The 26,187-nt window shown below is 44.4% G+C and overlaps 2 protein-coding genes across 2 annotated transcripts in view; both read left to right on the plus strand.

Annotated features, from left to right (window-relative positions):
* Positions 1-16,648, plus strand: part of col4a5 (collagen, type IV, alpha 5 (Alport syndrome)) — a 46,560-nt gene extending 29,912 nt beyond the window's left edge. The window contains exons 23-49 of the mRNA XM_079215442.1: positions 173-364; positions 442-610; positions 1,216-1,308; positions 1,399-1,503; positions 1,610-1,707; positions 2,483-2,633; positions 2,730-2,843; positions 3,784-3,951; positions 4,624-4,713; positions 4,883-5,029; positions 5,153-5,251; positions 5,337-5,426; positions 5,535-5,674; positions 5,756-5,882; positions 6,018-6,197; positions 6,288-6,338; positions 6,430-6,615; positions 10,572-10,705; positions 10,790-10,862; positions 10,985-11,056; positions 11,148-11,276; positions 11,711-11,809; positions 11,949-12,161; positions 13,045-13,222; positions 13,319-13,433; positions 13,534-13,706; positions 14,816-16,648. Of these exons, the coding sequence (XP_079071568.1) occupies positions 173-364; positions 442-610; positions 1,216-1,308; positions 1,399-1,503; positions 1,610-1,707; positions 2,483-2,633; positions 2,730-2,843; positions 3,784-3,951; positions 4,624-4,713; positions 4,883-5,029; positions 5,153-5,251; positions 5,337-5,426; positions 5,535-5,674; positions 5,756-5,882; positions 6,018-6,197; positions 6,288-6,338; positions 6,430-6,615; positions 10,572-10,705; positions 10,790-10,862; positions 10,985-11,056; positions 11,148-11,276; positions 11,711-11,809; positions 11,949-12,161; positions 13,045-13,222; positions 13,319-13,433; positions 13,534-13,706; positions 14,816-14,897 (3,468 nt within the window). The 3' untranslated portion in view covers positions 14,898-16,648. The remainder of the gene's footprint in view (positions 1-172; positions 365-441; positions 611-1,215; positions 1,309-1,398; positions 1,504-1,609; positions 1,708-2,482; positions 2,634-2,729; positions 2,844-3,783; positions 3,952-4,623; positions 4,714-4,882; positions 5,030-5,152; positions 5,252-5,336; positions 5,427-5,534; positions 5,675-5,755; positions 5,883-6,017; positions 6,198-6,287; positions 6,339-6,429; positions 6,616-10,571; positions 10,706-10,789; positions 10,863-10,984; positions 11,057-11,147; positions 11,277-11,710; positions 11,810-11,948; positions 12,162-13,044; positions 13,223-13,318; positions 13,434-13,533; positions 13,707-14,815) is intronic.
* A 5,573-nt stretch (positions 16,649-22,221) lies between these two features.
* LOC306733675 (GRB2-associated-binding protein 1-like) overlaps positions 22,222-26,187 on the plus strand; it is a 16,168-nt gene continuing 12,202 nt past the window's right edge. The window contains exon 1 of the mRNA XM_079214954.1: positions 22,222-22,386. Within this exon, the coding sequence (XP_079071080.1) occupies positions 22,312-22,386 (75 nt within the window). The 5' untranslated portion in view covers positions 22,222-22,311. The remainder of the gene's footprint in view (positions 22,387-26,187) is intronic.

A 26,187-nucleotide genomic window follows, 5' to 3' on the forward strand; every position in this document is an offset into this window, starting at 1 on the left:
ACGGAGAATGAGTATTCTACTCATAAAATACTTAAAATATTCCTTGAGCTTTAGATTAAGGTCTTAATGTCTTTTGTTGATACTCCGTTTCTCAATTTTTGAAATTCTGTTTCAGTTTGTGACAAATAAACGAACACATTTTCTTCTCCGCTCTCTTTCTTTCGCTCTCCAGGGTCCCTCCGGTCCTCCGGGTTCTCCGGGATTCCCCGGAGAGAAGGGAGACCCGGGCGATGCCCTCACAGTCAGCGGCGTGAGGGGAAACAAGGGTGACACCGGTTTCCCCGGCAGTCCCGGCCTTCCCGGTCTGGACGGTCGACCCGGTCGCGACGGACAGCCCGGATCTCCCGGGGCCAAAGGAACACCCGTGGGTGGCTTTCACTGCGGTCATTTAGATTGATGTATCCGCCCGCGATCAGTTTCTTAATAATATGTGCTCGACAGGGCTCTCTGCTGGTGAAAGGAGAACGAGGAACCCCCGGTGAGCCAGGCTCCCCGGGTAATCCAGGAGATCGGGGTTCTCCAGGAAGCCCTGGCTTTGGACCTCAGGGGTCTTCCGGAGAGAAAGGCAACCAGGGCGTCTCAGGAAGACCTGGAGGCCCCGGGGCACCTGGTGAGAATTTTACAATTATTTAGTCCTCATAGAAAAAACTGTAATCAATCAAAACAATCACGATTACATTGTTGCAATGTTATAATTAGTACCAGTACACTTTATACCAATTATCTACATACTGAAACCATCCATTTAACAGAGGATATTTTATCATTATTATCATTATTTTGTTGAGAAACCTTTTATAAATCCAGTTGTTCGAAGGAGATGTTTTCGCAAAACAAAATGGAGTATATATTAGAGATGAATTACGAGCACAAAGCAGCTTATAATACATTATTAAAACTACTAAAGACACAATATTGTATTTACTTCTCATTTGAATTTTGTGTTTTAGTGCTAATAAGCACTATTGATGACTATGACAAAGTAAAATGACAACATTTTGTTTTTTTGATGGTTTACTGACTTCAGAGTTATTTAAAATTATTTAAAAATATCTGAGATCTTAAAAAGTTACATTTGCTCCCTTTTTTAAATTTTGATACTGATCTGATCCGTGACTCTGAACCGTGACTTCTATGATCTGTTCCTATAATCCAGTCGTCTTTGATTTCACAAGATATTCTGTAAAATCACCTGACGGACGTGTTTCCATGCAGGTGCTAAAGGTGAACCGGGCCTGGCGGTGGCTGAGAAAGGTTTACCAGGACCCAGAGGACTGGACGGCTCACCGGGACTTCCCGGCTCACCGGGTACGGCGTTGTTATTTTTACGCGTTGTGTAAAGCATCGCTCTTGCCCGGCTCACCGAGGTGACGCGTGTTTCTGTTGTCTGGTTGGCAGGTGGCCCGGGACAGCCTGGACAGAACGGGTTCCCTGGCTCCCCGGGAACGAAGGGGGAACCTGGACTCCCAGGCATCGGACTCCCAGGATCCCCAGGAGTCAAAGGTAAAGGCGCCGACGAGCCTCTCCTTGATTGTCACATCCTCTTCTCAGTACGTCTTATGTCTTTCTCATGCTATTTTGTCCGCATAATTATTTTTTTTCCCTCCAGGATTCCCAGGTACCCCCGGCCAGCCAGGATCTCCTGCAGGACCAGGTAGACCAGGAGTAGATGGACTCCCTGGCCAGCCTGGTTTCCCTGGAGCCAAGGTATGTTCAGCAGATGGATGGATGGATTAATAGTATCAATCGTCCCGAAAAGTAGTCGATTAATCGCGGGTAAAATATCCCATTCTTTTCACACTATAACAATGACCCATTCTTATCAAAAACATCCCAAACACAACCAGTAAAGGGTTAACTCATCCATGCTCGTCTGAGACTCGGTCTACACAATAAATAAAAAACGCCTCAGTGGGAATACACAACAGATAGTAACTTCCATAGATTTGTAGATTAACATTGATTATGCTATTACAACTGAATGATCGAATACCATTCGGAAAGTCGGAAAGTGATCACTGGTGTCATTTTTGGCGTCGTTATCTCGCTAATGATTGATTGATAATGACAGATCCCTACTTTGTTTAAGGTGACTCCTCCTCCCGCCGCCAAATGCACACCTTTTCTCTCACTTCCTGCATTCTGGTGAATTTTTATGCATCACTTTGTGTTTTTTTTTAGGGAAACACAAAGTTCATTGCAGGCATTGCGGAACCACAGACGGATATTTTGTCTACATTGTCGAGCAGTTTTGATTGTTGAATAATCAGTTTGAATCTTTCATGTGTTAACCAGCATTGAATCCTTCAGACCTGTAGTACGTTTCTAGCTTTTTAAAATTACATTTAATGAATTTGAGTTCTAAAAATACATACACGTAATTTTCCCTTTTCAAGAAAAATACACACATTTGACACAGATCTTCACCTCCATGTTGTGTCCCCGAGCGTTAAACTAACCGCTGTGTGCTTGTGTGTGACAGGGTGAGCCTGGCTTTGGACTTCCTGGCCCTGCAGGTTTACCAGGAGTACCCGGAGGTAACGGTTTCCCCGGACCAAAGGGAGACCCTGGCTTCTCTGGCGGCCCCGGTTCACCTGGACGCTCTGGATTTGATGGATCTCCGGGACCTAAAGGTATTCTGCAGTTCTGGATAATCAACTCTATCTGCCCCAAAAGTCATCAGAGCCAACGATACACCTGAGCTGACTTTCTCATCCGTCTCTGTGCAGGTGACTCCGGTACACCTGGGTTACCTGGCGCTCGTGGCCCACCTGGATCCCCCACCTCTGGCTCACTGGGGCAGCCAGGCCCCCCTGGACCTCCTGGCCCAATGGGACCACCAGGTCAGATACATAAGGCTGTATTTTCAAAATTGTTTGCAAAAGAGCAGTTTTCAGTGTTGAAATATGTATTATTTATTTGGTTGCATGACCACCCAGCTTATTGAGGCATCTGGATGTTGTTTTGATTCAAGGGGTTCTAACTAAATATTCCCCACTGAGCACCCGAGCACCAGACTGATTGTCTGTTTAAATGGGAAAACAGGGTCACCCTCTGAGGGTGTGTTGGTGATCACGGTGAATGAGTGTCACGGTTACCCAGATGGGAATCGAACCTTGATCTGGGGATCTTTTCCTTCACATCCTCCTCTTGTCCGCTTTTAAGACGCCACCACAAAAATATTTTAAAAAGTCAGCTCTCTCACGCTCTCTTGGCTGCATCACCCTCCTCCACGCAATGTCGGGCCCGTCACCATCTCAACACCACTCAAGCTCTTCTTCTTCTTCCTGAGCAACAACGTAAACTAACCCTCAAATAGAGTTTCCTCACACCGCTCCTCCTTTTCGAATGAACACAAAAACCACAAACTAAATACAAATCCAACAAAATGTTGCAACTCTGTGAGCATGCATCGGTTTGCTGCTGGACACGTTTCTGTCAGAACTTCGGTGCTCATTCAGAGTGTTTGAAAACCGGCTTCATATAGAATTTGTAATGCATTTAATGCGTTTATATACTTTGTCCTCCTCCAACGCTCCGCCCTCTGTTCTTCTGAAACGCGCCCCTCCCTTAACTGCGCGCCTCTGATGCCAAGGCGAGAAAGGTATTGTAACTGAAATACTGCTGCTGGTCGACGGCCAGTTAACGGCGACACATATTACACATGGCAATGTACGTTACATTTAGGATACATTTAGTTTATAATGATTTCATCATGGGGGGAGGGAATAAAGCCTCAATTAATGTAATCGGGCCCCTGACTTCTTGACATCATCATTACAGGGTTCCCTGGATCAAACGGAGGGAAGGGAGACCCCGGCCCTCCAGGTCTAGACATCCCAGGTCTGCCGGGAGACAGAGGGAATCCTGGATTCTCGGGTTCCCCTGGATCGGTCGGAACTCCAGGACCTCCCGGAGGACCTGGACGGGACGGCCTGCCTGGACAGCCAGGTGAGAACTATATGATGCTAAAATTGTACTATGAGACTAGATATTGTCTAAAATCTATTTGCTAACGTTTCTGGTTTTAAATGCTGCATTACAGTAATTTACTCAACTTTTCAAGCTGATCTATTCGTCACTACATCCACACTACTGCTGATTATTATTTTTTTTTTAAATCTCATTGTGTAAATATTGTGTGAAATTGTCAACCGTACAATATTGTTGCAATGTCGATGTTGAGTCATTTGGTAAAGTAATATTGTGATACTTGACACAATAATTAGGTCTATGATTATCCATTCAGTATTTATTTCTTTGCACTTGTTAACAAGATCACTTGACTACAGATCACTTGACTTGATTATAGACGTTTGATTTATCATTTTGTTGTCGGGTCATTTGTGCTTTTTATACACATTTATCTCACAGTTCTGTCTGTTTTTAACTTCATCTGTCCAGCTTTGTTGTCCTTGTCCCTCGCGGTTATTTCTATTTCTGTGTCAGTAAATAAAGAAAGATGCAAAGAACTGAGTCATACTCCTTGTATGTGCACTCATACTTGACCAACAAAGCAGAATAGTGATTCTGACTATATGACCGCCTGCCTTGCTGTAGCTGAGAGAATGAGGAACTATGTTATTGAATATTTAAATGTTCTGCTCTAACGTCTGGCTGCAGGTCAGAAAGGAGACCACGGTCCCATGGGAACTCCAGGACCTTCTGGAGGACCAGGAGGACCAGGAGGGCCCGGCAATCCTGGACCCAAAGGTGTTCACTCATAACGACATACATGTAGCATGTCCCAAGTTATGTTTCCACTTTGTATCATCACGTTTTTAAACTTTTAAACTGTTTTTAAGCTTTTAAAGAAAGACAAAAACAAAGGCCCTGGCTGATGGCCGCTAAACTTCTCTGATGCTCGCGTTCTCCTCTCCAGGTGATCCTGGATTCCAAGGCAGAGACGGCAATCCTGGCGGTCCTGGTTTTAAAGGAGACCGAGGTGAGCCCGGCCTCCAGGGACCCCCAGGAATCAGCGATCCACCATTGCTTACTAAAGGAACCAAAGGAGATCCTGGACTACCAGGTACGGCTTAAAACACCTTCGCTGAAGACCAACTATAACACATTTTAGAAGTAGGCAACACATATTTACTCACTACTCACTGTTTTAGGAAATACACCTTATATTGTTGCATTTGTTCTCCAGGTGGACCAGGTCTTTCAGGTCAGAAAGGCATCCCTGGTCTCGCTGGTGACCCTGGACTGCCAGGATCCGATGGACGTCCTGGACTTCCCGGACCACCAGGTGTGTGTTTACCTCCCAACACACACAGTCACATGCGTAAATCTATACACACGTACTGATGCAAATTATTTCCACGGTGCTGCAGGTCCCAAGGGAGATTCTGGTATCCCAGGAGTCCCAGGAGGTCCTGGAGGTCCAGGAGGAAAAGGCGGCATGGGAGAAATGGGTTTCCCAGGTGGGTTTGAACTCCTAGTTGGTTCCTGGTTGGCCGACTGAAAGCTGTTCTTCCAACACGTTATTGATTTGCTATAAGTGCTGATGTCACACTTTTATGATGCCACAGGACCATCAGGGCAGAAGGGTCTCCCAGGTCAGTCAGGTAGGCCTGGGTCTCCGGGACAGCCGGGAGGACCTGGTTTCCCTGGAGCCAAAGGTGATCCAGGCTCTGCTGGAATTGGACCACCGGGACTATCTGGAAGCAAGGTACTGGATTCAACCACTGAAATTTCGTGAAACTGCACATTTCAGGTTCACACCGCATATTTGTGTTCATGTCTCTCACAGGGTGAACCAGGTCAGCCAGGGTTCCCAGGAAGCTCAGGACTTAAAGGATCACCAGGATCACCCGGTCTCCCAGGTATATCAGGAGGGCCAGGTTCTAAAGGTGAACCCGGACTACCAGGATTCCAAGGTAAGTCTGAGATTTGACTACAGAAGGTGACATGGGTCAAGTCCATGCATGATGTTTTCTACAAATACAATGAAATAATACTGCAAGTTATGTTACTCTGCTCGCTAAAACAAAGTACATCTGCTCTTCTGTCAGGTTCTCCGGGTATCCCCGGTCCTAAGGGTCTCGACGGTGGGCCCGGTGGCCCAGGTCTCACTGGAGCTCCCGGTAGACCAGGAGAATCTGGCCGACCAGGAGGATCAGGGTTGCCAGGAGACAAGGGTCAGGCAGGTCGGGACGGGATCCCAGGACCGGCTGGAATCAAAGGAGACCCAGGTAAGTCCCTGGAAAAAAATAACGTCACTGTAAATTCTTATTTGCTGTTTAGTTTCGATAAGACTGACTTCTGATTCTTGTTTAATCCAGGTCTTCCTGGTTATGGTGGACCCGGTGCTTCTGGGCTTCCAGGGTTGCCAGGTGAGCAACCATCCTCTTTCTGTAGCAGTTTGCTTGTTGTGATTATTGTCTCTGCGCCGATATAACGGTCTCCACTTTGTCTCTCACGAAGGTACAAAGGGAGACCCTGGTGTTCCCGGCCCGTCTGGCAGCCCCGGTTTCCCAGGACCCAAAGGAGACGCTGGTTTCCCCGGATCCCCCGGTCCTTCAGGCGTCAACGGTCCTGCCGGTCCTCCAGGACAGGCTCTGGGGGGACAAAAAGGACTCCAAGGAATCCCTGGACCACCAGGAAGAGGAGGTAAAGCCTTTGGATATAGTATTCGTCTCCACGTGTTCTGCCAGTAATTGCTGCCCGGTTTTCTGGTCAACTCTGAGGCCTAGAACGAGTGGTGGTTTGTTTTACTCACCTAGGGAGACAGATGGGTGGGGTTTGTTGCCTAGGTCTAGGACATACCAATTATAGGTCGGGTCAAAATGGTAGATAACTGGTATTTTGTATGTTTTCACTCAATAACTACAAACCATTCTGCCTTCATCAGCCAACTCTTGGCCTCACTGGACAGGTGAAAGTCTTAAAACTTGCTTATGATGAGGAACACAATTTACTTCCTTATTGTTGCTTGAATCCACAAGCAAACCTGGAAGAAAACAGGACGGGATAAGAAAGGAGTGTTTGTAGGACTTTAATAGGGCTCTATAATTAAACTTATCTGGGAGTTTTTCATGCATGGACACTGTTTTATTGCAAGGAAATTTCAACTCCAGAAAGTTGTTTTTTATGATGTGCAATGCCGAGCTTAAACTTAAGGGTTATAAATGCTAATGAAAAGTACAATATGCTTTAGAAAATGCAGCCTGTGGTTAATGCTCTAAAACATACAAAACCGTATTAATCCTGTACTGAATTTGGAGTACAACACCTTATCTGTGCAAACTTAAGAGAGTGATTGTGAAACCAGCGAAAACCAGACAGCAAACGGCAGAATCCTCACTTTTTTTTTTTTTTAAATGTGAATGCTTTCATCTCTACGTCAGTTGATTTGCATGCGGACGTTGTCGCACCAATCGGCATCCACCGCCACCGGTCTAAGAGTCACTGTCTGAGCACCGCCTGTCGAGTCATTGACAGGAAATGTCAGGTTGCTCCTCGCGCCACTAATCACTTGTTTTGTCACCGGGGTTCGACCCCAAAAAGGAGCATGTGTTCATGGCACTTTGTTGTCTCGAAATCATCATGTTTGTATCCATCCGTCCTCATGTCTTCCTCACCCCCTCGCCCTCTTCTCCTGATCCCACAATTGGGAGTAAAGCTGTAATTTATCTATCTCTCCTCAGCCCTGAAGCACTGTATATATATGTGTGTGTGTGTGTTTGTGTGTGTGTGTCCAGTGTTTTGTGATCGTGTTCAATCATTTTGAAGAAATGTTGGTGTAAACAGACGAGCCTGAGACAAACCCAGAAAAAACTCTCAACTTGTATTGGATTTAATGGGATTCAGTACACATCTACAATTTTGTTAATTACTATTTAAATCCCCTGAAAACCTGGTCTCTAAAAGCTATTATTCATCAAAAGTAGAAGACGATGAAGAAAACAACGCCGCTACAACCTTAAAGAATGAACTCAGAGTCCAGTTGAGAGGGTTTGTGTTGGGCTTTGCTGTCTTTGCTGTCTTGCGTTCTGTCCCACTGATCAGTCATCTGCATGGACACTGTTTGTCCCAACACACTTGACCACGTTGAGAACGAGCCTAACACAATGCTGGAGAGGGTGGACAGCCGCGACGCACTACTCAGATAATGCACAGGGGACACGAGCATCCTGGGAAGAGAACGTTCATATTTTGCCATTCTGTTCAAATTCAATGGCTTTTTAAATGGTTTACATTTATCAACCCTATGAATACTTTATATAATGTGTATTGGAATCAAATATCAAATATCAAAATACATGGAAACTCACACAAAATGGTAGCATCTATAACACTGTTTGTGTGGAGTTCTAGTTTTATTATGATAGAAGTGGCATTTATTTTTGTGGAATTGTTATGCCAAAACCAGGAGATGTCTGTTATTTAAATATTTATAATTAAAAAAAACATGTAGGACTTTTTTATATATATATATGATGTAGTCATAAATCAGGCAGATGTATGTTGTTATAATTCGTATTGATAGTAGACACTATAAGCCTCCACAGTGTACACTATCGTGTACTTTTTAAAAGTATATGTCAGGACTGACCACACACCAGCACTGTGTTAGGCTAGTAAAAAAATACAAATAAAGTGTTTTCCTGGGTGTCAGGGTGACAAAATGAAGCGATGACATTTGACTGTGTTTCCCTGTGGCTTGGCCCCACCCACTGTGGTGTGGCCCCGCCTCCTCATGTGATGACACGTGCGTCCGGCCGCCGCAGGTCCCTCAGGTCAGATCAACGACGTCCACTGCACGTCCCTCACAGCTCCACTCTGTGGTCTAATGGGAACACAAGTCCTACTGGGAAATCATTTCCTCTTCTCTTTTGTTTCTTCCCTCTAACGACTGTCTTCTCTCACTTTCCATGCACACTGATGGTATAGTTTAACGCACCCATAACAAGTAAGCACCTTTAAAGATAATAATTGTTTCGCATTAAAACCCAATAACACACAGTCATTTTTATCTCATCTGGATCACATGTCCGTCACATTCAAATCTAACAAGCAGAATGTGTCCATACTATAACTAACTCACTTTAAATATTAAATCACTGCTAATTAGTGTCACATCCTGTAATCCTATTTCTTTTGGATTTTACATAAATTCTGTTTTCTACATGCCGTCATGCTCAATGCTACTGATGATGTTTAGCAGGCGTAATAGATTTCAATGTTCAATCACCACCATGTTAGCTTAGCCTGTTAGCATGCTATCATTGGCTAACTAGAACTAAACACTCTGCTGAGGATGTTATTGAAGGTATTTGGCCAGAAATCAACATTTTGCACAAATGACTAATATGAGAGCACGTATTAGTAATATGTTTATACCATTTAAAAACCTCAGCAGTGAGCTAGGAGCAAATCTACTTACTAAAGATTAGCAGCAGCTCCTTTTTAAGACTAATTACAGCTCCACAGTCGGTATCTTCATCATTAAATGAATATAAATCCGATATGAGACTGTAAACAAACAGTAGTGGAGCTTTAGAAGTTCTCCACTAGCCTTTTTGGTTAATACCTCCTTGGTATAATGTCTATAAATATCTTGTTTAGTCTGTTTCTCTAACGATGCTTGCTTCTGTCTAAACCTCATCTTTGTGTATTTCTTTCGCCCTGTGCCGTCACCCCGGCTTGGCTTTACCTGGGAATTCTGGGAACCGTAGGTCCTCCAGGTTAGACTCCAGTGGTTTCATGGTTTTCATATGTGCTCTGTGTGGAAATGAAGGGCGATGTTTCAATGTGTCTCGTGCATATCCTAATATATTGTTTAGTTTGGTTTTACATTGATCTGTTTCATAACCCGTCATGGAGAGTTATGCGTGAGAGAATGAGTGAAAATCAGATAAGGAATGATTACGGTGATTGTGTTTCTTAACCTTTCTTCACCCCATAGGACAGACTGGACACTCTGGACTGCTCTTAATCACCCAAACACACACACACACACACACACACACACACACACACACACTCTACTCCATCTGTGTTACTGAAGAGTTTAATTCTGAGGTTTTCTTGCCATTTTGAGGGAACAAAATAGTTTTTTGGTTTTCCTTTATTTGTCTTTCTCCTTCTCTTTTGGTGTCTAGTAATATTATTTATAATTAATTAATTAAATATATATATATATATATATATATATATATATATATATATATATATATATATAAAATACATGTTTTTTCCAGCTAGTTGTGTAAGTGAAATGAAACTCCTCCGTTTTGTGTGAAAGTTTCCATGAATCCAATGGAAGTTTACATCTGCGATATTGCTTGTGTTTTATGCTGTTTAATTATTTGAACATAGTGTAAGTGAGTGAGCGCAGGTCATTTGTACAGGCTGGAAATATATACAATGTGTCTGTTCTCAGTTGCTGCATTGTATTAAAAAGGCCCGGGTCTGTTCAGTTACCATTCTACAGTTTAAGATAAGAAGTGAGATTATGGAAAATTGAAAAAAAACTGATCCTGGTGAAAGTATAATGAGAAGGAACGTGTATTTATAATATTATTCGGTGCCTGACCTTTGGCCTTTGGCGTCTCCGTGTGAAGGTTCACCCGGCCCTCAGGGTCCCCGTGGCCCCGGAGGAAGCGGCGGCGTTAAGGGAGAGAAGGGAATTCCCGGCGCTCTTGGACAGCCCGGCTTCCCCGGACAGAAGGGAGACAGTGGCGTTCCCGGATTTCCAGTAAGATAATTGTCCAAAATGTGATTTTTTTTTTTTTTACTCAACATTTTTCCGGGACTAATTGACACCTGTCTTTCTCACCAGGGTCCCGCTGGTCTTCCCGGTAGCGTTGGTTTTAAGGGAGATATCGGTCTGCCTGGCGTTCCTGGATTCCCTGGTTAGTGTGCAATACCGTAACATCGTTGTTCAGCTTTCCTCCTCCCGTCCACAAGTGTATTTTAATCTCGTGAATTCATCATGAGCAAAGCCCAAACATTTGTGTCGTCGTGTTTTTGCCAGGACCAAAGGGAGACTCGGGACTCCCCGGCAGCAGCGGCCTTCCTGGAGATCCTGGAGATCTCGGAGCCACTGGTGCGTGAACGCAGTTACTCAAATTATTATTACAAATAAAAGTCTCATGGAGCGTCACAATAATGATTTTCCTTCCTCTTATTCCCCCCAGGCCCTCCTGGTAACCCTGGTGTTGCTCCAGCTCCCTTCGTGGTGAAGGGTGAGCGAGGACTTCCTGGTCCCCAGGGCCTGCCTGGTGGTCGGGGACTTCCTGGTCCTTCTGGGCGAGACGGACTCGTCGGTGGGTGAATGTGGACCCTTAGATGCGACGGTCTGGGATGAGCAATAACAACAGTATTGGTCATAGTTATGCTTTAATGTGATCACTAGACAGCCGATGAAATCACACTTTTATGGTCTAAAAATAAGATTTGCATATTTTTCTGTCTTTAAAATGCATTTTATCTTCTTTACGACTGTATACGTCTCTCTCATAATAATCTCGCTGAATTTTTTGCATTAGCATAATATTCATTATTCTGTACGAATGACAACATTCAACGTTCAGCTTTTGTGTATTTCCACAATGCAGAATTTCACAATTAAACAGTCATCGTAATTTTTGTATTTTTAGATCAAGCTATTGATATGTAACCTTTTCTAGTTTTAAAGTAATTCTAGCACCAGGTTCGGGTCGCTCATCTAACGAAGAAAACTCTGCCTCCTTGTTCTCAGGTCAGCCTGGTGACCCCGGGGACGCTGGTCTGGAGGGTCCTCCAGGCTTTAGTGGCCCACCCGGTAGGAAGGGAGACAACGGACCCGCCGGTCAGCCTGGTGAGTGAAACAAGAACCCGACATACACAAGTCAATAATAATGAATAATAAACATAAACAATCATTGTTACAGTGGTATAAGGCTTTCCATCACAGTAGCTTCCCCTTTTCTAACGCACGCCTTTCCCCCTGATCTTAGGTCAGCGTGGCTACTCGGGTCCCCCCGGTTCAGACGGTCCACAGGGAGTTCCCGGTCCTCCAGGATCCATCTCCGCAGCCCACGGCTTCCTCATCACCCGGCACAGCCAGGGATCGGAGGTGCCCTACTGCCCCGAAGGAACTGGCCTCATCTATGACGGCTACTCCCTGCTGTACGTGCAGGGCAACGAGAGGGCACACGGACAGGACCTCGGTACGAAGAGATTTCACGCCCCGCCTACACATTTAGAGCTACTTTCCTCTGCATTAAAAAATAAATAAATCTACACACAAATACAAAAATAACTCCAAACGCTCCAAAGGCCAGTAAGTGGCACTACAGGCTACATCAACGATACCTCAAATACCAGAGAAGAAGATTCTGAGCATGCTCAATGAGCTTATTTTCCTTTTTCCCCGGGGTAACCAGGCGCCATCCTCCGGTTCTGCCGAGTGAAGCCAGTGCAGAAGTGTCTTAAAACTTGCATTCTCTCTACTGACCAGCAGGGGGCAACTCTGGTTGCATTAAGAAATTGTATAGAAGTCTATGAGAACTTAGCTCTACTTCTCACTTGATTTATTCCCTCAGTAAACACTGTAGGTTTATGGTCGCTATACGGCGTCTCTATGGCAATCCTCCGCATTCCAAATATGGTAGCTTCCTTTCATTGTTTTGCGCAAAAAAAGAAGATGGAGCTTCATAACAGCAGTCCACAAACTAATGTGTGATGTCACGATGACTACGTCCACTTGTCATTTACAGCCTATGGGGAATAACAATTAAACCGTAGTAAAGCAGTAGCGTATTGTTTCTTTATTTATACATACTTGATACTTGATGCTGTGGCATATATTCTCAGCGGCCCCTCAGGAAGCCTGGGGAATGGGTTTCCTCATGCAAAAGACATTATAAACATAGCAAAAGTATGAACCGAGCTCAAGACCTCCCTTCCTATACACTCAAATTCAAAACAGGAAAAAAAATCAACACCGTAAAAGACATTTTTCAAAAATATTTAAATAAATATCTGTACGCGTGACCCTCCCAATCCCATTCAATCGTCATACATCTTCCTCTTCCTCTTCCTCTGATCCAGGCTCGGCCGGCAGCTGTCTGCGCAGGTTCAGCACCATGCCCTTCATGTTCTGCAACATCAACAACGTCTGCAACTTCGCCTCTCGCAACGACTACTCCTACTGGCTGTCCACGCCGGAGCCCATGCCCTCGTCCATGGCCCCCATCACCGGAGAGGGCATCAAGCCTTTCATCAGCAGGTAGGGACGGAAAGAGAGAAAGAAAGAGAGAGGAGGGGAGGAAGAGGACAGAGACAAGGAAAGGGAAGGTGTTTGATTTGTCCTTTCTGTCTCTAGGTGTTCAGTGTGTGAAGCTCCAGCCATGGTGATCGCGGTCCACAGTCAGACCATCCAGATTCCCACTTGCCCTTCAAATTGGGAAGCCCTGTGGATCGGATACTCCTTCATGATGGTACGCAAATACACATTTCCCCTCTCGTTTACCAGATGCCCCCTCCAAAACACACGGCTACATGCTTAAACCGGACTTTTTCACCCATCTTCTTCCCCAGCACACCAGTGCGGGTGCGGAGGGCTCCGGTCAGGCCCTGGCCTCCCCCGGCTCCTGCCTGGAGGAGTTCCGCAGCGCTCCCTTCATCGAGTGCCACGGCAGAGGGACTTGCAACTACTACGGCAACTCTTACAGCTTCTGGCTGGCCACCGTGGAACCATCCGAGATGTTCAGGTACGAAAAACGAGTGCCCCTCAGGGCGGTTGAGCGTTGAGAGAAGCTGTGGTGTCAGTGAGTCCGGTTAGTCAGGAAGAGAAAGAGAAGGTTCATATGAAATGATACACACATGTATCCGTCTCCCCGTCTTAACCTTTTAAAAACCAATGAATATGATTTGGTACATGAACAAATTCAAATGTCACAGATGCGCCCAAATATGCGCAAATGTACCCAATGCAAATTTTTGAAACCTCGGCTGAATTTTCTCTGTACTAAACCCTCTCTAACTTTGTTGTGCTTCACTTTATCAAAGTCAACCTTTGCAGAGAGAATGTTCACATATTGTGTTAAGATTTGGGTTAGAGAATGTTCACATATTGAGCTATGATTTGGGTTAGAGAATGTTCACATATTGTGTTAAGATTTGGGTTAGAGAATGTTCACATATTGAGCTATGATTTGGGTTAGAGAATGTTCACATATTGAGCTATGATTTGGGTTAGAGAATGTTCACATATTGAGCTATGATTTGGGTTAGAGAATGTTCACATATTGAGCTATGATTTGGGTTAGAGAATGTTCACATATTGAGCTATGATTTGGGTTAGAGAATGTTCACATATTGAGCTATGATTTGGGTTAGAGAATGTTCACATATTGAGCTATGATTTGGGTTAGAGAATGTTCACATATTGTTCAATGATTTGGGTTAGAGAATGTTCACATATTGTTCTATGATTTGGGTTAGAGAATGTTCACATATTGAGCTATGATTTGGGTTAGAGAATGTTCACATATTGTGCTGTGATTTGGGTTGGAGTTGGACCTTACAGCTGCATCATTTCAAAGAAATAATCATCCTGAAAGTGCTTTTTTTCTAGGCGGACCTGAAACCTTTTCATTTATTTCTGTGTGTCATCTTCATGTACTCTTAACCAGTAACTGATATTTATACATTTGAACAAAATCACAGGTGTAGCTTTTTTTATAACACCCAAATTATTCAAATAGCCCTAGTGGTTGCGGAGATACACCCTTTTTAGTTTGGGTATACTATTTTCGAGGAAAGGGCCTAAAAATAGGTTGGTTTTCTATTAAACACCTCCCCCCTTTGGCCCTTGCAGGAAGCCCCAGTCGGAGACTCTGAAGGCGGGTAACCTACGGACGCGTGTCAGCCGCTGCGTGGTCTGCATGAAGAGGACGTAACGGCACACAGCAACACGCAAACCTACCGCTGCCGGGGACGCACGATCAATAACAAGAGATGTTCGGATGACGGGGGACAAGTCGAGGGCGGGGAGAGACGGAGAGGTGGAACGCCAATGGTGCATTGTCTTCCGGATACAAAACATCCTACAACTTTACACAATGGTGCTACTGTGCAACACAGCTTAAAAAAAAGAAAAATAATGAAAAAAAAAGACGTAAATAAATCTTACATTTATTCTTTGTTTCTCTTAAGAAGTACCTCAAAATGAAAGCAGAACAAATATCCACTTAAAAGGTGCCATGATGGAAGTGTCACAACCAAAAGTGCATTTTTCCATTATTTTCCATTCTTTCTTATCGTTTCCTTTCTCTTCTTAAAAAAAAAACAATAATCACTTTTGAAAATGTGATTCTGTACCATTTCTAGACAGAAGTGCTGTTTTCTTTTTTGGCCTTATTGATGAGGAGTGGATTACCAAATCCGGCACTTTGACTTCGGAACATCCAAGATGAGAGATGCACTGACGATGAGCTTTTCCTTAGTGAGACTGCCTTTTTTTTATTACTAGCTCTTCATTCACACGCTCTTTCTCTCTCTCTCTCCGTCTTTTTTTCTGTCGTTTAACGTTACATTTGGTGGTACTAACCCTGCTAAAGCCCCGCCTCCTAACCATAAGCCCAAACACCTTCTTCCTCTTTACCTTTTTTTTTTTTTTTGTAAGTAATAAAATGTGTATATTGTGTAAAACACCTTTTTGTTCTTCGTGTAGAAGGTCCTGAATCGGTACCAGCTGTTTGTTATAAGACAAATTTTCCAGGTTCTTTTTTTGCTCACATACACACACACACACACACACTCATACGTTCACACACATATACACACATTTACGTCAATGCTCACTGACACACATCCACTCAGATATTGTACAAAGTAAGGCTTTTATGAATGAAACAGTATTTTATATATAATAAATATATATTTGAAAAAAAAGAGGATAAAAAGGTATATGAACTTTATTCGGCTGTGGGGAGATCGTTCGCTGTTTTCAAACACAAAGGTCGGGCATTTCAACGAATTATAAAGCCAACTATTGAGCACAGACGGAGCCATGTTCCCTAAAACATAACAGTCTTGTATTATATTAACGACGCCAATCGCTTCGACCGTTTGTACTCAATTTGTAGAATGTTGAACTCAAATAAAGGGGATTTGCTTTCTAGGTAGTGTAATGATTTGGGGAACGTTACAGATATTTGTGCAAATTTATTTTTAACGGATTTGAATTCAATCTTGGCTCCTTGATTAGAAAAACTCTATTTGTTTTGTGTGTGTTTTTTTACATTTCCAGGTGCTGGGCTTTGTTTGTAAAAAAAAAAGCGGGCCTGAGGTTTTTTGGGCCCTTTTTGCACCCGAAACCTTTAAATCCACTTTCGCTGGCTTGAATTTGCATCCAAAATGTTCACACCTTTAAATTAGCTTCTCTCGCGTCAGGTGTTCAGATTCCTGATGTACTGAAAGTCTACAACAGCTGTTTTTGGGCGAGGGGGGGAAGAATTTTTATTTTTCCTGTGATTTTATTGTTATTTTTATTTTTTCAAAACTGCTTTTATTAATTCTAATTATGTCAACCTGGGGTGCGATTAAAAATGTGTATTTGTTTTCTTTTTTTGTGTTTATTTTACATGTTATGTTATCCAGAAGTTGTTATAAACTTTTAAGACTGAAATAAATACTATGTCCAAAGTGATGTCTTGTGAAAATGTGTGATTATCCCTGAGAAAAGACCCATCATGAACATTTTGAGAGTTTTTTTTATTACAACATTATTTGCAAGCATAAATATTTTGTAGAAAAAGAGTTCAGGCCCTTCAAATGGGTCACGAGATAAGAGGAAAGAAGGAAAATAACAATGTTATTAGACTTTGTATAAAGAATAATCATATTTATTGGAGATATTCAGCCCCAATATTCAACTGCAGTATAGAATTGTTCTTGGCATGTGACGTTTCTAGTTTTAAAGAAAGAAATATCCGCTCACCTTTCCTCTCGATCTTACAAAGGCTCCCTCTGCTTTTATTTTAAAAAGTAATAGTCAATAATCAGCATCATTGATTGGGAAGAAGAAGCATCCATCACAAAATAATTAAGGTTGACAAAAACATCATGTAGAGATTGGGAAGATATTGTTTGACAATAACTACTGATTGATTATAAATCATAATAAGCGTCAGCCCCTGGTAGGGTCTCCCAAGGCAAACAGGTCTCGGGGGAGAGCCCAGACTAAGAGCGGTTCAAAAAACCCTGATGATGTACGGCCCACGGAATGAAGCTACCTCGCCCGGACAAGGGAAACCGGGGCACCCTCCCGGAGCCAGACCCGGGAGGGGAGCTCGACGGCGAGCGTCTGGTGGCCGGGCTTTCACCATGGGGCCCGGTCGGGCTCAGCCCGAAAAAAGATCATGGACCAGCAACCCTGTGGACTCACCACCCGCGGGGGGAAGCATCGGGGTCGGGTGCTATGCAGACCGGGCGGCGGGCCAGGCAGGAGACCTGGGCGAGCCGATCGCCGGCAGCATAGACTAGCTCTAGGGACGTGGAACGTCACCTCGCTAGCGGGGAAAGAGCCGGAGCTGGTGCAGGAGGTGGAGCGGTACCAGCTAGATTTAGTTGGGCTCACCTCCACGCACAGCATGGGCTCTGGAACCAAGCTCCTGGAGAAGGGTTGGACTTTGTCCTTTTCTGGAGTTGCCCAGGGTGAGAGGCGCCGGGCGGGAGTGGGGATACTCACGAGCCCCCGGCTGAGCGCCGCTATGTTGGAGTTTTCCCCGGAGAACGAGAGGGTCGCCTCCCTGCGCCTACGGGTTGCAGGGAGTAAAGCTCTGACTGTTGTCTGTGCTTTTGCACCGAACAGCAGTTCGGAGTATCCGGCCTTCTTGGAGTCGGTGGGAGGGGTCCTGGAAAGGGCGCCGCCTGCCGACTCCATAGTTCTCCTGGGAGACTTCAACGCTCACGTGGGCAATGACAGAGAAACCTGGCGGGGCGTGATTGGGAGGAACGGCTTGCCCGATCTGAACCCGAATGGTGTTTTGTTGTTGGACTTCTGTGCTAGCCACAGTTTGTCCATAACGAACACCATGTTCGAGCATAAGGTGGATCATAAGTGTACCTGGTACCAGAACACCTTAGGCCGGAGATCAATGATCGACTTTGTAGTCGTATCATCTGATCTGCGGCCGTATGTCTTGGACACTCGGGTGAAGAGAGGAGCAGAGCTGTCAACTGATCACCACCTGGTGGTGAGTTGGATCAGATGGCGGGGGAGTCGGCTAGAAAGACCTGGCAAGCCCAAACGTGTAGTGAGGGTGAACTGGGAACGTCTGGCGGAGGATCCTGTCCGGGAGGTCTTCAACTCCCACCTCCGGAAGAACTTCTCACAAATCCCGAGGGAGGCTGGGGACATGGAACCCGAGTGGACTATGTTCAAAGCCTCTATTGTGGACGCGGCTGCTCGGAGCTGTGGCCAGAAGGTCATCGGTGCCTGTCGTGGCGGCAACCCAAGAACCTGGTGGTGGACACCGGGGGTGAGGGAAGCCGTCAAACTGAAGAAGGAGGCCTTTCGGGCCTGGCTGGCCCAGGGGTCTCCTGAAGCAGCTGACGGGTACCGGCAGGCCAGAAGGGCTGCAGCTGCGATGGTCGCGGATGCTAAAACTCGGGCATGGGAGGAGTTCAGGGAGGCCATGGAGAAGGACTTTCGGTTGGCCTCAAGGAAGTTCTGGCAAACCATCCGACGGCTCAGGAAGGGAAAGCAGGGCCTACCCCAGGCTGTTCTCAGCGGGAGGGGGGAACTGCTGACCCGGACTGGGGACATCGTCGGGCGGTGGAAAGAGCACTTTGAGGAACTCCTAAACCCGGCTAACATGTCCCCCGGAGAGGGGGCAGCGCCGGAAGTCTTTGGGGTGGTTTCTCCCATATCCCTGGCAGAGGTCGCTAAGGTAGTCAAAAAGCTCCTTGGTGGCAAGGCGCCAGGGGTGGATGAGATCCGCCCTGAGATGCTGAAAGCACTGGACATTGTTGGGCTGTCTTGGTTGACACGCCTTTTCAGTGTCGCATGGGGGTCGGGAACAGTGCCCATGGACTGGCAGACCGGGGTGGTGGTTCCCATCTTCAAGAAGGGGGACCGGAGAGTGTGCTCAAACTATCGTGGCATCACACTGCTCAGCCTCCCGGGAAAAGCTTATGCCAGGGTGCTGGAAGGGAGGCTCCGACCGCTTGTCGAACCTCAGATTCAAGACGAGCAGTGCGGATTCCGTCCCGGTCGTGGAACAGTGGACCAGCTCTTTACCCTTGCAAGACTACTGGAGGGGTCCTGGGAGTTTGCCCAACCAGTCTACATGTGCTTTGTGGACTTGGAGAAGGCTTTCGACCGGGTCCCTCGGGGGTTTTGTGGGGGGTGCTGCGGGAGTATGGGGTGCCGGACCCGTTGGCACGGGCTATCCGGTCTTTGTACGCCTGCAGTAGGAGCTGTGTTCGTATCCTCGGTAGTAAGTCAGACACGTTCCCGGTGGGTGTTGGCCTCCGCCAGGGCTGCCCTTTATTACCGGTCCTGTTCGTGGCCTTCACGGACAGGATATCTAGGCGCAGCCAGGGGGCGGAGAGGATCCGGTTCGGGAGTCTCCGAATCGCTGCTCTGCTGTTCGCGGATGATGTGGTCCTGTTTGCCTCCTCGGATTGTGACCTCCAGCATTCACTGGGGCGTTTTGCAGCCGAGTGTGAAGCGGCAGGGATGAGAGTTAGCGCCTCCAAATCTGAGGCAATGGTGCTCTGCCGGAAACTGGTGGATTGCTCCCTCCAGGTGGGGACAAACTGCCTACCCCCAAGCGAAGGAGTTCAAGTATCTCGGGGTCTTGTTCACGAGTGAGGGTAAGGTGGAGCGGGAGATCGACAGACGGATCGATGCGGCTGCAGCAATAAAACAGGCGCTGTACCGGTCCGTCCTGGTGAAGAGGGAGCTGAGCCGGAAGGCGAAGCTCTCCATTTACTGGTCGGTCTATGTTCCAACCCTCACCTATGGTCACAAACTCTGGGTCGTGACCGAAAGAACGAGATCTCGAATACAAGCGGCCGAAATGAGCTTCCTCCGCAGGGTGGCCGGGCTCACCCTTAGAGATAGGGTAAGGAGCTCGGACATCAGGAGGGAGCTTGGAGTCGAGTCGCTGCTCCTTCGTGTCGAAAGGAGTCAGCTGAGGTGGTTCGGGCATCTAGTCAGGATGCCTCCTGGACGCCTCCCATTAGAGGTTTTCCAGGCACGCCCAACTGGTAGGAGACCCCGGGGAAGACCGAGGACACGCTGGAGGGATTATATCTCCCGTCTGGCCTTGGAACGCCTCGGGATCCCCCAGAATGAGCTGGAAAGTGTTGCGGGTGAGAGGGAAGCCTGGGTCGGCCTGCTGAACCTGCTGCCACCGCGACCCGACCCCGGATAAGCGGCTGATAATGGATGGATGGATGGATAGTCAATAATAGTCAGTTCACCACCCATCAGTGGCACGAGTGGTGAGTATGTTTCTTAGTTTGCTGGCACGTACACATTATTGATTATGAGTATCTAGCTAGCTAGCTAGCCAGCTAGCAAGCTGTGACTACAGACTAGTCACAGCTTGGTAGCTAGCAGACTAGTCACAGCTTGGTAGCTTGCTAGCTTACTAGCTAGCTAGCTAGATACTAACTAGGTCCTGAGACAGGCACGCGCCACCCCGTCACCTCAGTTGTAAGTAGACCAATCCAGGTGATAGCCAAATACTCATAATCAATAATGTGTACCAGCAAACTAAGAAACATACTCTGCGCACCCTTTCGGCTTAGTTCAGAGTTTTGCTCAGCGTAAACACACTGTTGTACCAGTTCCTGAGCAAAACGTGTGTTGATTTATTTCGCGGATAAAATCATAACCTCTTGGATGTTGTCCTAAAATCACCACCGTCAAAAGCATTATTTTTTGCAAACAATGAGCAGAGAACATAAGTACATTGTTTGCATCTTGCAATAAATATGTATATGTTCTTTATCACTTTGTGTTGTGTCCATTTTCCTTTTCTTTTGAGAAGATAACTGAGACTTCTGCTAGCTTTGAGGCACTGCTCACCTTTCAATGTCATTTATAAATGCTTTGTTAGGCAGATAGTCCTCACTTTAGATGAGGTCACACAACATACTTAACTAACGACTATACTATCTGAATGAATCATGAATTGCAAACACATTTATAAAGCACATGTGTCCAAAGTCTCTTTATTGCATCCCCGTTTCCCTCACTTGCGTCTAATAAGAGACGAATGAAACCATCGGCTATTAAACGTGAGCTATTTTCAAATACGCCACTAGATGTCAGCCCTCATCTAAAAAAATCATTCAATCAAAAATCCATATAATTTAATATCTGTCACCTTTCATATCCCGCCTGTGTGTGATATTAATATAAAAAATAAGAGTTTGGAGAGTTTTTTTTTTTTACAGCATTTCCAAACCACGTGATTTTTTTTTTTTTTACGGTTACTTGACCTTTTTTTGTGAGGCTAATTATCATGTCATCACATCATATTTGTATTTTAAATATTAAAAAACAAACAAATAAATAGTTAAAAACCATCTCCACCTTTACCAGAAATTAGAGTGATCAATAAAACATATTGAGTATTATATACTCATTATATTCATTTACTTTTGGTGCTTTAAGTACATTCTGATGCTTTTGCTCAAGTACAATTTTGAATGCTGTACTTCCAAGTACTTCTACACACACCGTGCACTATACACTATATATATATATATATATATATATATGAATATATACCCTTCATATATATATAGTGTATAGTGCTAATATCAGAGTAATAGCAGAGTACTTTTTCCACCACCACATGTACACGATAACAGCCACAGGGGGGAGTTTCCTGTTATCCTGAGCAAGAGTAGAGGGGAGGAGTGAGAAAGGAGGAGGAGAAGGAGGAGGAAAGGGGGAGGAGAGGAGAGAAGGAATGTCCGAGCGAGGGAACAATCAGAGAGAGAGAGAAGAGGGAGAGAATAGGGACTCTGCTGGGAAGTAGAAACCCTCAGAAGGAGGTGTGACTCAGCCGTGGACGGAGGAGCGGCTCCTTTTCCAGACGTGGATGGAAACTGAGTCCACCAAGTGTATTGATCACAGCAGAATCAGCTGATTAAAACCCTTTGTATCTGATTTGTGAAGTCTGATCTGGCTGAAGACCAACTGAGTTCAGGTCTGATGGGAAAGTCCTGAACCGACTCCTGATTGGTTGAGTCTGATTGACTTGCTGGGGATCCTGATTGATTTATAGGAGGTCTGTCAGCTGATCGGGAGCCTGGGTTGATCGATTGGAAGTCGTTGGCTCCAGGATGAGCGGAGCAGGGGAGGTGGTGTGTGAAGGCTGGCTGAGAAAGTCTCCTCCGGAGAAGAAGCTGCGCCGCTTTGTGAGTAGTCCTCTTTTTATTTTTTAACTTAAAAGTTAAAAAAAAGTTTAAAAAAAGACTAATATGTGTCTTTTAGCTCGTCTGGGATGGATTCTGGCTGTTTTTTTTTCGATGCTGACATGTTACTAAAGAGCACACACACCCTGAGTATAGTTAATTAAACCTGGAGATTAGCTCTCGGTTCCATCACTGTTTGCACACTGAGCCATTTCCTTAAGTTGATGTCATAAACTGATTCACAGCTGTCTGCTGGACAGAAGGAATCTCAATATCTGTCACAATATCTGTATTTATTCAGTTTAATAGCCTTTCAATTCATATTAAAGCACAAAAAGTAAGACATTTGAAAATGCTCAGCTTATTTGTTGTGAAAACAGATAAATATACTGAATTGATAATGATGAGGGACTAGTTGTTTTGGTCGATAATAAGTCAGAACGACATCATCAAATGTCTTTGTTTTGTCCACAACTCAAAGATGTTCACGTTACCGTCACAGAGGAGTAAAGAAAATATTCACATTTAAGAAGCTGCAATCAGAAATATCATTTATTGGTTGACAACTAATCGTTTAATCGTTGCAGGCCTTTCATGTATGTATTCATTTACAGACGTCTTTTATTTATTTATTTATTTGGGCGACTACATCAGTACTTGGCAACTCTTCATTTTACAATTTCAAAGCAGAAAATCAGCAATTTTAATGATGCATTCACAAAAACAAGTCAACATTATTTCTAAATAGACAGCAGTAAAGAAAAAAACCTGATGAGATGCAGAATTAAGGAAAGATTCATTAATTTGCGAGTTGTTTAATTCCAAAAGAGTCAGCCTGCTTTCTGTCCACACGGCTGTCATGTTTTTTAGCTACTGCTTAGCAACTGGTTAAAGTACAAAGACATTGAGATTCTTTGCATATTTCAAATCCCCAAACTGAAAGCCAGGCTATATATGTGCCCTGAATGGAAACTCCACTTTAGAAACATTTACACACATTTAAGTTTGTTTCTGTCTTATTTTGGGAGCAAAAAAATAACCTTTATCTGCAGAAGTTACAGTTGACACAAAAGATGACATAAAGCATCTTATTTTGAAAGGAAATAGTGTTTAAAAAAGGAAATATATATATATATATACCAAATATCCAATAAATTCAGGAACAATTCAAAGGCTGTTTGTTCAATGGCAGCACAGATCGCTTTCCAGTAAAGCAGCAGCTTAGGCAGTTATGCACACACACACACACACACACACACACACACACACACACACACACACACACACACACACACACACACACTGCATATCTAGCATGCCTTACCAGTGAGTTGAGCTAATCTCATCTCTCCTCTACATATTTTCCCTTAATCTTTTTTTGCTCTGTTTCTGGTCTGTACCTTTCCCTTTCATTCATTTACTCTCTCTTCCTGTTATAGTGTGTGTGTGTGTGTGTGTGTGTGTGTGTGTGTGTGTGTGTGTGTGTGTGTGTGTGTGTGTGTGTGTGTGTGTGGAAAGTGAAGGTTGAGTAAGTGATTGTTTAGAGAATACGTGCCTTTACAACTGTCTCAAACAGCGGCCTTATATGTGAATAAAACGATACCAGATGCTGAAACATATGAACTCTCAAACTGGCTGTAATCACGTGGACTCCATTACCCACAATCCCCCCATAGCGTAACGTCAGTGAAGCTTTTGAGAGGAAACAAACAAAGGACAATCAAAGAAGAGCTGGAGGTGAAAAGAAAAGAAGAAGGAGAAGACAAGAGACAAATAAACGAAGAGCTCATTGTACAGACGGTGTACCATGATGGTATACACAGCCCAGTGTGTACACACACACACACACACACGCTGTCAGGCCAGCTGTGTGTCTACTGTCAACACACACACACACACACATGGAGAAGCCTATAATGGCTGCAGCCGGCTGAGTGTGTTCATGCTAAGCATTGGCCCAGAGTTCGTGGCGTTTACCTCATCATACATACATGTGTGTGTGTGTGTGTGTGTGTGTGTGTTATGTAATAAACTAATCACTCTCAGCTGGGCCTGGTTGGAAGAGAGGGGGCCTCCCTGAAGATTTAGAAGATTTGGAAACACACAAACACACACGTGCACTGGAACAAAACCAAGGAGGATGACACATTCTGCAACCTGCAGTGCAACAACACACACACACACACACACACGAAAGCTGGGTAGCACAGATTGTCCATTGCTTCAGGGACATTGTGTATTTGTGGAAAAGATGGAAGTCATTAGTGATCAATTAAAGGGCAGCTCCATCTATGGTCTCTTCCTGTTGTTTTCAAATGCAAACTCAGCAGAAACGTAGTTTACCAGAGTAAGCTAATCAATAAGGTTATAAATAGCGTGAACGCTATAGCACTAGCAGAGTGAGACGCAGAGTGAGACGTATAGAGTCTAGTGGCTTTGAAGACGGCTTCAGTTATTCTTGTGCTGCTGTTATACGGGAAGAGAAATTAATGTATTTTAGCCTCGTCACAAAATGTATATGTTAGTTTAAGTGTGTGCTTTATTTAGAGCGATTTAACTGGCTGTCAAACCGCCTTATTCAACATGGACCGAAGCCTTTATCTATGAACTCGTCAAAGCCATCAGAATTCATGTATGTGATAATAGTAATAATAATAATAATAATAATAGTATTTATAAAGCACGTTTCACAGACAAAGAGGTCACAAAGTGCTTTACAGTTAAAAAAATACAGTAAAAACACATTAAAAGATGGAGGAGGAAAAACCACAATAAAACAAATTGTGAAAATGAATAAATAAAAACAGATAAAAAGCAGGTCGTATCAGGTAATGTAATTTGACCTCACACAACATGGTATATATAGTTGCTACCGCTGGTACAATTGTCTAAATGCAACCCGCTTTGTGTCCACAGGACACTCAATTACATTGTTGGACCAGAGTTAACCTGTTGAGCCTTTTATATCAGGAAAATCAAGAAGAAATCATGGTATAAATCCCCCCCCCAAAAAACAAACATCTTAGGTATCAAATTAAACATAAAAATCAGGGCTACAATAATATATAATCCCGATGTACAACCTCTAAACACAACTCAAACAATAAATAGGATTAGGGGTTAGGGTTAGGGCTTAAAGGGCTACGGGTCATAAGAAGATGTTATAAAAGAAGAATAGATCACACAAAGGAACTGGAGCCACTACTAGAAAACAATAACATACTTTCAAGTGACATCTGGCACAACATTGACAATGCTCCTATTCTGACATATTACTCAACACATTTCCATTTAAATGGTAAAAGTATGCCTGAATTGTCTCAATGTTCCTTCAGTGTGTTCCTTTAAGTTCAATTTCTTTATAATAGTTGAGAAAATAGAACGAGAATAAGTCAGTAGTGAGCTGTGTTGCTTTCTTAATCCGACCACATTGGTGCACTCAGGTGATGAAAAGGGAAGAAGCGGTTATCTTCTCCTCAGCAACAAATAATGTCTCGGTCCAACTCGCCATCTCCCTCAATATCCAGAATCAAAAGGTATCCAGAGAACCTCAAACACCCTGTATCAAACAAGGCTGTTACATCATGAAAACCTGGACGAAAAAAACAAACAATAATGGACCCGCCCTGTAACAAAAGGGGGAGTTACGGGTTATTACAAGTTCTGGTCATTTTAGTCATTGTTTAGTACAAGCACCTGACATGAAAGCTACTTCCACCTCCATTTGATTTCAGTTCCTTCAGTGTTGCAGAGTCACATGTCTGCACTTCTGTGTTCAATGTGATGGGAGGAAGAGGAGGAATA

This window comes from Taurulus bubalis, assembly GCF_910589615.1.
Source record: "Taurulus bubalis genome assembly, chromosome: 3".
Classification (NCBI taxonomy): domain Eukaryota; kingdom Metazoa; phylum Chordata; class Actinopteri; order Perciformes; family Cottidae; genus Taurulus; species Taurulus bubalis.